The 14,730-nt window shown below is 52.5% G+C and overlaps 4 protein-coding genes across 4 annotated transcripts; 3 read left to right on the top strand and 1 right to left on the bottom strand.

The window, feature by feature from the left end:
- Positions 1-353: 353 nt before the first annotated feature.
- On the top strand, positions 354-5,837 carry A1O3_01554 (E3 ubiquitin-protein ligase TRIP12; the record flags this gene model as incomplete). The annotated part of the gene is made up of 2 exons (XM_007731698.1): positions 354-516; positions 568-5,837. The coding sequence occupies 2 exons, from the start codon at positions 354-356 to the stop codon at positions 5,835-5,837; spliced, it is 5,433 nt and encodes a 1,810-aa protein (XP_007729888.1).
- Positions 5,838-6,550: 713 nt separating this feature from the next.
- A1O3_01553 (uncharacterized protein) lies at positions 6,551-7,522 on the bottom strand (the record flags this gene model as incomplete). Its single annotated transcript, XM_007731697.1, has 1 exon — positions 6,551-7,522. The coding sequence occupies one exon, from the start codon at positions 7,520-7,522 to the stop codon at positions 6,551-6,553; it is 972 nt and encodes a 323-aa protein (XP_007729887.1).
- Positions 7,523-8,432: 910 nt separating this feature from the next.
- Positions 8,433-9,112, top strand: A1O3_01552 (uncharacterized protein; the record flags this gene model as incomplete). Its single annotated transcript, XM_007731696.1, has 2 exons — positions 8,433-8,732; positions 8,837-9,112. The coding sequence occupies 2 exons, from the start codon at positions 8,433-8,435 to the stop codon at positions 9,110-9,112; spliced, it is 576 nt and encodes a 191-aa protein (XP_007729886.1).
- Positions 9,113-10,939: 1,827 nt separating this feature from the next.
- On the top strand, positions 10,940-14,248 carry A1O3_01551 (uncharacterized protein; the record flags this gene model as incomplete). The annotated part of the gene is made up of 1 exon (XM_007731695.1): positions 10,940-14,248. One exon carries the CDS (start codon positions 10,940-10,942, stop codon positions 14,246-14,248), a length of 3,309 nt encoding a protein of 1,102 aa, XP_007729885.1.
- Positions 14,249-14,730: the final 482 nt, after the last annotated feature.

Genomic DNA, 14,730 nt, shown 5'->3' with positions numbered 1-14,730 from the left:
AATCCTCTTCGTACTTTAACAGACACTCCTGCATACGTTTCTCTTGGTGAGGACCATTGCTCATGTCTCGCAGAGTCACTCGTTCATCCGCGAGGCTCGGTGCAGAGTCTGGCGTTTCATCCGATTTTTCTCCCGATCCGATCCAAGCCTCAAATCCTTCTGCCACCTCATCAAGGAAGCGAAAGGCCTCAAGCCGTCGGGCCCCTAGCCCCGAACAGCCAGAAGAGACGAGCCCTCCATCTACTCGGCGGGGAAAGAGGCCAAAGTTAGCTGAGCCGCCACAATCCCAACCAACACCCGCAGCTCCAGTCCCTCGATCCAGTCGAAGAAGAAGCGCTGGGAACGAGCCGGCAATGTCTAATAATGAGTGGGTGAACAGAGACCATGATGGTATCAGGACCACAGCTAATATTACCAGTTCATCTTCAAAATTCACAGACGATTCGGCCAGACAGCCACCTGCAAAATCAAGTTCGAAGCGTCCGCCGAGTCGGAACAGTAAGAAGTCGCCATCAGGTACACGCTATTCCTCGGCCGGTGTCTTGATCGTGCTAACATCCCTGCTAGACGTCTCTCCTCCAGCCCAGACACCGACCTCACGCCGTCAGAAGAACCGTTTGAACAAGAAGGATCAGGATGTTTCGATGAAAGAGGACGACGAGGAAGAGAATGAAAAACCTGTTAGAGGAGCAAGAGAGAGCCTTCCACCATCACATCGATCCACCCAGAGCGACAGCAACGACGGAGACGACCAGAGCGAAATGGACGACGATGACGCCCCCGATCCTTTCTCCGCAGCCTTATTCGGCCCTGGCCGTGGCGTCGCTTCGGGTCTATCGAGTACACTTAGAGCGTTGAGCGGAATGATGAGTGGCATGTCATCGAGACTGAGAGACATCCTGAACAACCTTCGACAAGCAGACAATCCTACGATGCAAATGTTAGCCCTCGAGGAACTGTCCAACTTGCTGTTGGTGTCCAACGAGGATAACCTTTCTGGCCAATTCTCTCCAGATCCTTATGTCAAGGAGCTCGTGGCTCTGATGCAACCAAACTCAATCACAGGTGAGGAGAATCCGGAGATCATGCTGCTAGCTTGCCGATGCATTGCCAACTTGATGGAGGCTTTGCGGGGCTCTGTTGCCAACGTTGTGTATGGCGGCGCTGTCCCGGTTCTGTGTCAAAAGTTGCTTGATATCCAGTACATCGACGTCGCCGAACAGGCTTTGAGCACACTGTCCAAGATTTCCGTCGACTTTCCGGGAGCGATCGTTCGGGAGGGTGGCTTGACAGCCTGTCTACAGTTTCTAGACTTCTTTGCCACCAGTACCCAGCGAACTGCTGTCACCACTGCCGCCAACTGTTGCCGTAACATACCGCACGATTCTTTTCCAGTCATACGCGACGTCATGCCAATCCTCTTGAATGTCTTGTCAAGCCATGATCAAAAGGTAGTTGAGCAAGGTTGCCTCTGCGTTACTCGAGTCATCAATAGTTTCAAGCACAGTCCGGCAAAGCTGGAGCAATTGGTCGACGTGCCACTTCTGCGAGCAATCCTTGGGCTCCTCCTCCCCGGCACCACAAATCTGATCGGGGCCAACATTCATACGGAGTTTCTGCGTGTGCTCGCGATCGTCGCTCGAGCTAGCCCGAGGTTGTCCGCCGAGTTGTTGAAGATGAATGTTGTCGACACTTTGTACCAGATTCTTGCAGGAGTCTCGCCACCATCCGAGACTACTGATGCTGCTTCAAAGATCGATAGCGTGGTCATCATGCAGGCCCTGATCCATAGACCTCGTGAGCAAGTGTACGAGACTTTAAACGTCATTTGCGAACTCCTTCCTCGCCCCAGGCTTGCCAACGGTATGGACCCGGAAATTTATGACGATTTGGTCGACAAGCTCGCAAACGACGAGGCCCCTGCCACCGGCTCTTCGAAAGCTGAGAAGAGACGCCAATTGCTTGAGGATTGCAAGCAAGAGACGCGCCGGTTTGCAATGATCCTCCTGCCAACATTGACCGACGCGTACTCCAGTACAGTGAACCTGAGCGTGCGACAAAAGGTTCTCATCGCTCAATTGAAAATTCTGTCTAATCTCGAGACCTCTGTCATCGAAGAGGCGCTTCGCCCTGTACCATATGCTTCTTTCCTCGCCTCGATACTCTCTCAAGAGGATCATCCGAGCCTGGTCATGTTTGCTCTTCAGGCATCAGAGCTACTTTTCGAGAGACTGGAAGATATCTACCAGTACCAGTTTCACCGCGAAGGGGTGATTGGCGAAATTATGAAGCTTGCCGAGAGACCCTTACCCTTGGACAACAACAAACCGTCCAGTGCCACTAGCAGTGACCGCAACGGAGGGGCCGGTCGCGGCAACGAAGGTATTGACAATGCCACCAAAATCGATAGTGTCACCAGCACACCTTCCAAATACGAACGTGGGAGTGACGGTGAGGACGACGAAGGCCGGGACGACGACGGAGTCGACGAAGAGGATGACGAAGACGGTGACGACGAAGACGGTGACGACGAAGACGACGACGACGACGACGGTGCAGATCCCGAAGATGAAGACAATGACGACGATCGCAACGAAGACGATGTTGCAGTCAGGCATGATCATGATTTAGACGATTCACAGAGCTCTGATTCTTCTGATGGCGAGGAAGTGCCTTCTCCACTTGCCATTGCTGGAATCTCCGACTTGGTGGTAGTGCGCGCAAAGAAATTTTTGGACAAGTATGACACAACAAAGGGCAGGGAACTCAAAGAGAAGGCCTCGGAGATTCGCGTTGATCTTGACAAACTCGCCAACGACATCGAAGCATTCTACAGCCAGCCAAGACAGATGGAAAGCAGCAATCAGCTGTTTACTCGTCTGGGCAGTTACTTCGATGGCGACGCCCTTGAAAGCATAACAAGTTCAGAATTATTGGACTCAGGTATCATCCGCGTCCTGGTCCAAGTGTTGTCTGAAGACCTCTCCACCGCACACAGCACTGCCAGGGCACAGTTTGTGTCAGCGTTCATGCAACCAATCAACCAGAGCAGGCTCACAACAAGTTCAGCTCTGTCCACCGTCACACCGTTCAGCGTACTCATTCAGAAACTCCAGGATTTGCTGAGCCGTGCCGAACATTTCGAGGTTCTCACCGTCAACAATAATGCGTCCGAGAACAGTCGGAGCAGCTCCGCCTCAATGCTTTCACGTCAGCTGCGACTGAGGCTTTCAGCTGATACTGAGAGTGACATTCCCCTTGCATATCGAGAGATGATTGTCTCCATCCATGCAATTGCTACTTTCAAAGCCCTGGACGATTATCTTCGCCCTCGATTTACTGCGGCCGAACGTCCAGCTTCGGCTCAGCGACGGCGGGATATGTTGCAGCAAATAGCAAATGCACGGCTTGCCCACCTTTCAGGCGCTGCAGAATCAGGCCTTTTCTCCCCATTTGGGCAGGACATTGGTGCACCAGCTCCTCTTGCGACTGCGGATCCTCTGGCTGCGATGCGACTCTCGTCCCAAACAAAACAACGATCTGAGGAGAAGCAGACTGCTGTAGAGAAGAAATCTGTCGAAAAGGCTGACCGTAAGCGGTCAGCTCGACGAAACCAAGCATCCTCATCAAGCTTGCCACCTGCGTTAGCCCCTGAACCAAGTTCCGAGGACGTAGGCAACAAACTTGAATGTGCAGACGAGAGAGTATTAAAAGATGACGATGCTCCCGACGGTGAAGGTGATGGTGCTCTTGAAGCTTTCGTCGAAGATCTCGAAGACGACCTGTCCGATGATGATGCGCCAGAACCGGGGGCAGTCAACATGGAGATTGGATCCTCTGGGAAGGTGACAGCTCGTCAAGAGGATGGAACAAGAGTGTTCACACCGCAACCGGGTACTCCAATCCCTGGGAACACTCGACCGCCATCCTCAGACCAGTCTCCTGGGCCATCCCCTGCCACAGCAGCTGGTCGTCCATCATATGCCGCCGCACTAGCAAGCACGCCGCAGGATTGGCATATTGAATTCAGCATCGACGGGAAGGTTATCCCCAACAACACTACTATCTACCGAGCTGTCCACTACAATCGCGATCAACCCCAAGATCAAATTTCTCGGACCATCTGGTCAGGAGTTCACACGGTCAAATTTCGAAAGGTCCGCGGTCCCCCACCTGATCTGTCAAGTCTCTCTGTTTGGGGTGAATCACAAAAGCAAGGCTCCGGTGATGGTCTGCCAGCCTCGCTTGACGGTCATCCAGTCACATCGTCAATTCTGTCTTTACTCCGGATTCTTCACGAGCTCAACGCAAATCTAGATGATGTCCAAGAAATGATTGGTCAGGCAGGTCTGAAGCTATACCAAGAGTCTCTTGCGTCTTTCATCAACACCAAGCTGACTGCCAAGATGAATCGTCAACTTGAGGAGCCTCTGATCGTTGCCAGCAATTGCTTGCCAGAGTGGAGTGAAGATCTTGCCCGCTCTTTCCCATTCCTTTTTCCGTTTGAAACCCGGCACCTGTTTTTGCAGTCCACCTCGTTTGGCTACTCCCGATCTATGATTCGTTGGCAGAACAACCAGTCAGAGAATGATGACCGGCGTGATCGCCGGAGAGATGACCGACCGTTGCTAGGTCGACCACAACGCCAGAAAGTCCGTATCTCTCGCCATCGCATCCTCGAGTCCGCCATGAAGGTTATGGACATGTATGGCGCTTCGCCAAGTGTCCTAGAAGTTGAGTACTTTGAAGAAGTGGGCACGGGATTGGGTCCTACTCTTGAATTCTACTCGTCTGTGTCGAAGGAGTTTTCGAAGAAGAAGCTGAAGATGTGGCGCGAGAATGACTCTGCTCACCAAGATCAATTTGCATTTGGCAGCAACGGCCTATTTCCTGCGCCGATGAGTGATGCCGACATTCCTGGAGAGGCGGGCAAGAAGCTTTTGCTACTGTTCAAGATTCTCGGAAAGTTTGTCGCTCGATCGATGCTTGACTCTCGAATCATCGACATATCCTTCAGTCCAACATTCTTTAAGGTAGGAGGAGTATCAACCACGGTTCCATCAATTCCCCTCCTGCGCACTGTTGATCGGGACTTGGCAAATTCCCTTGCGCAGCTGCAACGATTCGTCCGGGCGAAGACGAAGATCGAGCTTGACTCGTCCTTGACCAAGATCGAGAAAGCGCAAGCAATCGATAACATCACAATTCACGATGCGAGAGTGGAAGATCTCATGCTGGACTTCACCCTTCCCGGCTATCCTGGCATCGAGCTGATCGAAAACGGATCTAATGTCGGCGTTACAATCGATAATGTCCAGAAATACATTGACCGAGTGCTCGACTTGAGTTTGGGAAGTGGAGTTCGATCCCAGATCGAGGCATTCCAGGCGGGATTCTCCCAAGTATTCTCATATTCCAGTCTAAAGGCGTTCACACCGGACGAGCTAGTCATGTTGTTTGGTCGCGTTGAAGAAGACTGGTCCATCGAGACACTGATGGACTCGGTCAAGGCAGATCATGGCTACAACATGGATAGTAAGAGCGTCAAAAACCTTCTGCAGACAATGTCGGAACTCAACCCTGCCCAACGCAGAGACTTCTTGCAATTTGTCACTGGCAGTCCCAAGCTTCCCATCGGAGGATTCAAGAGCCTGACGCCGATGTTCACCGTGGTTTGCAAGCCTAGTGAACCCCCTTATACGTCAGATGACTATCTGCCAAGTGTCATGACTTGTGTCAACTACCTCAAGCTCCCCGATTACTCTTCACAGGCAGTGTTGAAGGAGCGTATGTTTGTTGCCATCCGAGAAGGACAAGGAGCATTCCACTTGTCCTAGGTATGTTTATCGACTCGAATCAGTGGATACACGGGCAACAGAATGAGAATGAACCGCGAGATGGAGAAGACTTTCTACTGTTGGCTCGGCCCGGGGACAAGGTGTTGAAAGGTGCTGCTCCCTTGGTCATGTCCGAGCAACCACGGACTAGGTTGCGCAGAGTGGTAGCACTGAAACACAAAAGTTGCGCTGCTGCGTGTCGACAGAATCCTCAGAGCTGCAAAACACCATGATGGCTTTGAATGAAATTGCATGGGAATGGGCATAGAATGGACGTAAAGGGACGGAACGGGTTTTGCACAGCATTCGGACTAGGAGGTTTGACGGAGTAGGGTTCAATTACGAATGCCACAGGCATGGCATCCGTCCTGGCAGGGATAACATCAACATCAGGACAGTGAGAGGCAAGCCTGATTACGGGCAGAACATCACCCAACGGTGATGGTGTTCTTAGCAAGTGGAAACGGAGACTGGAAAGTCCAACATATCTTTCTTCCTTTCACCAAAGTCCAGACTACATAGTTTCCAATGACACTGATGAAGATAAACGGTGAGAGAGCCGACTATTTTGCAGTCGACGCAGCCTAGACAACATACTGCATGATCACCCGGTCAACAGGTGTATGCAGCAACTGTCGTAGCGTGTTCTGTCTTGCATATCCTCAATTTCCGTTCTCGCACGACGACATCTGCCGGAAGCATCAATCGCACAATCACCCCTGCCAGCGGGAGACGCCAGCGCGGCTCTGCTCCGGTGGGCGGATGAAGTAGGGAGGCCGATCCTGCAGTTGCTGTGGAGGCGGTCCGGTCCCGCTTCCGCCGAGAGAGTCAGGACTTGCAACTGCCATTTGTGTGGGATAGTCTTGTGGACGTTGAGGCTGGTGCTGATGCCGATGGTCGTGTTCGTGCTGACCTGCAACCTCTCCGGCCCTAGGACTTGATTCGTGGCGGGTGCGAAGGTCGCGTCTGCTTCCGCGAGAGCCCTTCCTTCTCGCGCGGCCTTCATGTGCGCCATAGTGGGCGAGCTTCTCACGCTGGAGTTGCTTGACTAGCATATGGCGTCTTAGGCCGCGGAGAGCATCAAGCAACAATATGAAATGAACGGCTCCGACCAAGGCACCGAAGACAATTCCCCCGATCTGCAGGTTTCCAATGTAGTAGAGCACAGGCTCGCACTCGTGCGAGAACACATTCATCATGTTGCAAACGAGGATCCCGGACTGCGTGCGGATGGCTGGGCGCCAGACGCGGAACAGGGCTCCGTATCCAGCAAGGAATAGGGCGGGAAGGAGGCTAAGCAGCACCAGGACGAGAACCGTAATGTGCACGAAGATCCAGCGAGGAGACGGTGAGGGCATCGGGCTCTGCATGCTCGAGTGCCGGACGCTCCGGATTCGAGCGTGGATAAGGACGATAGCGTGATAGAGGAATGAAAAGGTCAAGGGCCCCAGGGGCATCCCGTCCGTCCAGTCACCTGATGATGGCCCGGTATTGTGAAAGAAGTTGGCGTTCCATTTCGGGATTGCGGCGGAAAACAGTGCAGTGGCAATCAAGCTAGCAAGTAAGCCTCCGATATGCAGAGCGGAAATGATGCGCCGATGCAGTCGGTGGTGACGACTCGAATTCGGCGGTGAGAAATCGGCAGGGTAGGTCGCAGTCAAGATGAGGGTCTTTGTACTCGACATTTTCGTTGGCTGCAGCAACTGTTCAGAGGCCTGCTCCGTGCTGCGTCGTTTTGCGTGATTCGTAGCAATACAATTGTCGGTCAAAAATATCAAATGATGGCTCTGTCGCCTGAAATGAAGCAAGAAAATCGACCGGATGAACGAAACTCAGGCCGTCAACCACACCACGAGGAGAGGAAAGAAAGTGAACAGGAGGGAAGAGAAACAAACCTCCTCGTGAGCACAGAGGGGACTTGTAGCATATGCGAAGTCGACATGCGACGCGTGTCGAACGAAACCATCTTCGGGTGCGAGACTTAATGTCGAATCAGGCTAAGGGGAGACGTGAGAGGGAGTGCGAAGATGAAACAGTCAAAGTGTTTCGGGACCGGTGTCAAGACGGAGCCTGTTGCAAGGCTCATTGTTTGAACATAATAGGCTGCCGAGGTCAGGCATATGCTGCATGCCAGGCTTCAATTGGACAGGTCAAACCAGCCACAGCCTCCTTCGGGCCGCACATCCTCGTTCCGGGACCCGGTCTTCCGCCGCCTTACGCGAATGCTGGCTTCCGAGACAATATGTAAGGGACATCCAGCAGCATGTTTAGAGCCAGTCTTGTAACCATGCACGCATGCTTGATTGGAGGCGGCGGACAAAACCCATTTGGAAAGGCAGCGCTAGATATGAGAGCTGGCCGAGATGTGCAGAGCGGCCAAGCGATGCGGTAGGGGTACCGTTGACGGATACCATCACCTGCGCACAGTTGAGCGGTGACAAGGAACGGAAATCCATCCGTAGCTTTATCATGAGGGCAGATGTGAAAGTGAAGGTGAGTCCTCGCCGTTTCCTTCAACAAAAGCTCTCGTATTCCTTCTGTTTCCGACTTGACCTTCTTGCCGCACGGTTGTTACTTGAACCTGGATAAGTCGACATGAGCAATTCGCCCATCAGACTGCGAGATACGCCTACTCAGGTGCAGGAAAAGCTCGGCCTCAGTGACCGGCATTTCGACAACTTCAAGGACCTTGCGCGCCGAGTCCATAACGAGTACTGTGCTGCTCATCCCAGGTCGAGCTGGGCCGATGTCAATGTCAGTTGGACTGCTCTACCTGAGGCAGAGAGGCTCACTGTAATTCGACAAATGTATAACCTATGTCTCCAAGCCCGCCTGTTCCCCCCGACAACCCAACGATCTGTCATCGAAGCAGGCATCGAGCAAAGACTGCATCAGGTCCGGCGCACATGGCAGCAGACTTCAAGGACAAGGATGAGGCCGGGGGCGTGAGGAAGAGATTGAGATGACAATGGAGGCATGAGACTTGATCCGACAAGCAGCCTCTATGGCAAGACGACCTGCCGGAAGTCGGTATAACGGGGACGTGTATTGTTTGCCATCGCACTCTAGCAAGTGCCGGCAAGAGCCTCATGATTGCCCCAATGGCCCTGTCCGTGGACACCATCGGGAAACTGTGCGACGCGAATGTTGACCAAGGCGTCAATGCCAGCTATTCGAAACACAAGCTGAAGAATGATGCGGTGCTGAACATATGTTGGACCTGGAGACCTCACCACTGCTTCGGACCCGACCAAACACCTTCCTCTGATCTTTAGGTACGCAGTTGTTTGATTCGAATTATCAACAATATTGAGTAGGCAAAGGGCGCAACTAGTAGCTGTCAACCCTGCTGTGTTGGCACCTTTCGGTCGGTTGCAGCTGCTGGTTGGGATGATGACAATCATGGGAAGTCAACGAGATGGGCGAGGCTAGGATAATTGCATAGCTGATACACGCCTAAGCCCGCACCTGTTTCTGACACAATTATGAATCTTCCTAAGAGCCTGCACACCTCGCGTAGGCTGTGGTTGTAGAGGTTCATCAGGTTCATCAAAGAGAAAGCCACAGCCTTCCCGTAGGTTCTCTTTGCTTCGAGCCCAGCACTTTCTTGACATGTGTCAGTCCATCTGAGCACAAATTTTACAGATGGAAGGATATGGTTGGGGTCGATGGTGCTTCGGATGGTGGGAGCTGACTAGACTTGGAGGATCCTTGCACCCGCGACGATGCCTGGAGACAGGGGAGAGTCTGCGGATCTCTCGGTCCCCCGTCTGGCGAGTCAGATCAGCGCCAGGGACAGACACACGGGTGACACCTACATACAACTAGGCATGCTCCTGCGATCGTGGCCCGGAAAAGGAGGGACGGGACGTCCACGTTGCCGAGCTTCCTGTCAAGAATTCTCAGATGTTATCGAATTTAAAAGAGCATATAGGAGCGTATGTCATCTGGTAGGTAGCTGGAGAAACGTGGTGCGTAGGGAAGAGGCTTCTTACCTGTCGAGGCTGCCTGGGCTGCCTACTACTGCAACCAATATAGGTACGTAGTACGTAGCAGTTGCATGAGGTTGCCACTAATTAGCATGTCCCAGCAAGTACGGAGTACTCGTAGTGCTGACGGTTTCCGGGAGGCGCCGTAAGTTCCTGACGTGCCGTACGAATAGGCATGAACGCATGCCCCTTTAGCCTCCCAGTAAGGTCACTCAGAGTATTTCGCACCCACGCTAAACTACAATAAGATCTGATTTTCTTTACAGAATACTGCTATTAGAGTGCCCCCCGAGAGTCTACAGCCAAACCAATAGTCACGCCGATAACCACCCCTATAACGGCACCTATAATAATACCTATAATTATAGGTAAGTGCCTATGCAGCAACTAGATACACTAATAGTAGTATATATACCTAGGTAAGTAAGTAACGAATAGGCGTAATTATAGATAGAGCTATAGGCGTGAGTATAGGTAGTTATCGGCGTGGTTACAGGTACTGTGGCTAGTATACTTTCGTAGTACCTTTAGTAAATAATATAAAAAAGAGAGCTAATTTGCATAACATTTATCAAAATATAGTTTAGCGTGTGTGTGAAATAAGCACCCATGGGTGCGAAACACTCTAAGCCTCCCCTTGCTAACCACTAATTAGGCATAATAGTACGTGCCCCCGGAGGCTACCAGTAACGCCACACACTATGACGCCACCATGAAAAGCCATCATGGGGAGCCAGCCGCAGACAGGACCTACTAGGTACCTAGGTACGTAGTCGTTGTACTCCGTAACCACGGCCACATGCAAGATGGTATGTTGCAGTGTCTGTTTTGAGAAATTTCCATCTTCCATCCCTATCACTTCTTTACTGCTGTGCTCGATCGCCTGGTCACTCTTTTATGTTTGTATCTGAGGTATCGGTCTCAACGAATATCTACTGAATCATCAGAGAACGTCTCGATCATTGGCCTCGCCTTTGTGTCAGTGGATCCATTTCGACTCTCGGTCACACCCACGAGATCCTCGCACTCCCAGTTCCTCGGATACCATGGCTCGAGCATCCTATACGTGAATCTAGGAATCACTGCTCCCCTGGACGCATTGATCTCCCGCAAATGGCGAATAGCTTCGCTCCGGTCGCCTCGGCACCTACCGATGCTCAGTCGAATCCGTCTACCGAACCTTTCCATAACTCCACTACATTCCCTCAGAGACAATCAGCAGAGGCAGGCTCAAGGGTTGAATCGGATACTACGTTGTATGATGGCACAAACTCTGCAAATGAGACGGAAAGAAGGACTTTAGACGCGAAGGCCGCAGAGAAAGGATCTGGCGATAGGCCGACCCTGGCTGCTCGCAAGTTCGATACAGAAATTGCTCGGCCGGTTGTACAGAGATTGCCTGCTCCGGCGAGACGGCACCAGTCTACGATAGATACTTCTATTTATGGAAGAGGGGCTACGCTACGAAGCGATTCTGAAGGATGGTCCTCCGATGAGGAATATCACCCAAAGTTGCGGAAGTCGTGGACGCAGCCGGACCACTTATTGTCCAAAGCCCACCTCAATGGTGTCCGCACCAATCCCAGGCGTTTGCATCTTAGAGTTGGGAACGAATTCTTTCAGTCACGTTGTGGTTTGGCCAAAGATGGCAGGCTAAATATCTCTGTCAGCGAGAAGGCCAACACTGGATATTTGGCCAAGGCTCTCGGTGCAACCTTCGAGCGCCACCTCAGCTCGCTCCAAGGCCAGGAGGAGGCGGTGGTGGCGGCATCGTTGGAAGAAAAGGCGAAAGCTGACTTTCGCGAAGCCAAACCACATCTGCAAATCCCCCGAATGAACATAGTCATTATGGTGATTGGAAGCCGGGGTGACATACAGCCGTTCCTGAAGATTGGGAAAATCTTGAAGGATAAATACCACCATCGCGTCAGGATCGCCACCCACCCTACATTCAAGAAGTTCGTTGAAGAGGAGACCGGTCTCGAGTTCTTCTCCGTTGGCGGCGACCCTTCCGAACTGATGGCTTTCATGGTGAAAAATCCTGGGCTGATACCTTCTCTGGAGACTCTGAAGTCTGGGGAGCTAGGCAGAAGACGCGAGTCGATGTTTCAGATGTTTCAGGGGTTCTGGAGGGCCTGCATAAATGCCACAGACGACGAGACGGATCGTGCCAACTTGGAGATGATGGGATCTAAACCTCCATTTGTGGCGGATGCCATCATTGCGAATCCGCCCTCGTTCGCACACTATCACTGCGCTGAAAGGCTGAGTATCCCTCTACACTTGGTCTTCACCTTCCCATACTCTCCCACCCAAGCCTTTCCGCATCCTCTAGCCAATATCAAAGCGACCAATGTCGATCAAAGTTACACCAACTTCATGAGCTATCCGTTGATCGACCTCATGACCTGGCAAGGTTTGGGCGACCTCATCAATCGCTTCCGCGTTCACACACTGGGATTGGAGCCGGTCTCAACACTGTGGGCTCCCGGACAGCTTTCGCGTCTCAAAGTTCCGATAACGTACCTCTGGTCACCGGGCCTGGTCCCCAAACCCCGTGACTGGGGTCCAGAGATTGATATTGCGGGCTACGTGTTTCTCGACCTTGCATCCTCATACAAACCTCCCCAAGATCTCGCCCAATTCTTGGAGAGAACAGATGAACGGCCAATTGTGTATGTTGGCTTCGGATCTATTTCCGGGATAGATGATCCGGTGGCATTCACAAAGATGATTTACGAAGGCATCGAGAAAGCTGGCGTTCGGGCAGTAATCAGCCGCGGCTGGGGTCGCATGGGCGATGGCATAGAGAAACCAGATGGCGTTTTCATGGTTGACAATGTCCCTCATGACTGGCTGTTCCCCAAGGTGGACGCTGTCGTACATCATGGCGGTGCAGGCACTACTGCAGCTGGGCTCAGATTCGGCAAGCCCACCATGATTGTCCCTTTCTTTGGTGACCAACCGTTTTGGAGTGCCATGGTTGCTAAGGCTGGAGCTGGGGCCAAACAGGCCCTTCCATGGAAGAAACTCAGTAGCGACAGTTTTGCCGAAGGCATTCGTCAATGTCTTGCGCCAGAGGCCAGAGCCAAAGCAGAAGAGATTGCTAAAAGCATCGAGAAAGAAGGAGATGGAGCGGAGAATGCAGTGGACTCTTTCCATCGCGCCTTGGATCTCGACGGGGAGCATTCGGTGCGCTGCCGATTGTTTGTTGACAGAGTCGCGGTCTGGAAGGTTCAGCGTCATGCTATTCAACTGTCGGCTCTCGCAGCTGACTTGTTGGTGGAGAATAAAGAGCTGCACTGGTCGGACTTAGAATTGAACAGGATCCGCGAATGGACCGATTTCCAAGGCCCTGGAGAGCCCATCACTGGAGCTGGTGGAGTACTGGTCCAGGCATTTCAAGAGGCCTTCTACGGGTTAGCCACAATGCACGAAAGCACCAAAAAGGACATCAAGCACTATGAAAAACACAGACGAAGGCATAAAACGAAATCGACCAAGGACGCGCTAGTCTTGCCCGGGAGAATTGCATATGCCATTCGAGGCACCAGTACAGACATGCAAAAGAAAGAGCGGGCTCGGCTGGAGAATGAACTCAATTTGCAGGGAGAGGCCGAACCAGTCAGGCTGCCCTTTGCTCCCTCAGACCCCGACAACGAGCCTTCTGCAGGCGGCGGGGGGTTAAATCGGATCATGACCGACATGTCAGATGAACCTTCTGCGAGGGTGATCTTGAAGGACGTTGGGCGAGGCGTTGGACACTCCACCCGCGTGATCGTGTCCCTGCCCATGCAGATATGGAATGCCTTAGCTCTAGGGTTCCACAATGCGCCTCGTCTTTATGGAGACAAGACTGTGCGACCGTCGCCCGCAAGAATCACGGGGTTCCGAGCAGGAGTCAAAGCTGCGGGGACGGAGTTCTTCCTGGGGTTCTACGACGGGGTGACGGGAATGGTCCGGATCCCCTATCTCGAAGTGCATGAAGAAGGCATGGTGGGGTTTCCCATAGGCGTGGCGAAAGGGTTCGGTGGATTAGTGCTAAAACCCATCTCTGGCATTCTTGGATTAGGGGCGTATACGTTCAAGGGAGCCCACTATAGCCTGCGGCGACGGTTGCGAGATACGGAGAAGACTGACCGATGGATTCGACGCGCTCGGATCGCCCAAGGACAACGCGAGGTGGAAGAATTCAAAGTACCGGCAAACAACACGAGGGCGCCGCGTCCATATGTGCGACCCACGCCAGAGTACGATGAGGTTCGCAATCAGGCACTTCGTCTGTGGACAAAGTATGAAAAGGAACTCATCTTGTCGGAGTCGAGGCAAAAGGAAGCCCGGACCTTGCTGCTGAGAAAGGCACGACGTGAGAGTCATAGTCCCAGAACCCAAGGAGACATACACGGAGACACAGCTACATAGACCAAGACACGACATGGACTCAGCAACGGTGGAGATGACCTCGCGGAAGGATCCGGACATCTCAAACATCATCACCCGCTCGGGAGCGCTCAGCCTCGGCCGGGGGTTCAGCCTTGAACGAAGTACTGTACTCCGTACATCCGAATGGCTAAGGTCAGGTAGTTGGCACTAATGATATAATTACTTGTTGTTTATACGGAGTAGTCTATACACCCTACCTACACAATACGGGAGTACCTATTATCTGCACACCGTACACCGTACTCCGTATGCCATATGGAGCAGTAAATCTGTACTCCGTATACGAGTACTATAGGTAAGGTACATAGGAAGCCCGAAAGACCGAAACACGTTGGAGGGGCCTATGTCATGTGACCCGATTCAAAGTCTTCCCGGCTTCACGTGACCGAGTCCGCACCCGTCAGGTGCCCAGTCACCTACCAGCGTCCTGAAGACTGTAGATTGTCTACGGACGCGGGGTT

Source organism: Capronia epimyces (assembly GCF_000585565.1).
Source record: "Capronia epimyces CBS 606.96 chromosome Unknown aczIQ-supercont1.1, whole genome shotgun sequence".
Taxonomy (NCBI): Eukaryota; Fungi; Ascomycota; class Eurotiomycetes; order Chaetothyriales; family Herpotrichiellaceae; genus Capronia; species Capronia epimyces.
Note: the sequence above shows the minus strand (reverse complement) of the source record. Positions and strands in the feature narration are given on the sequence as shown.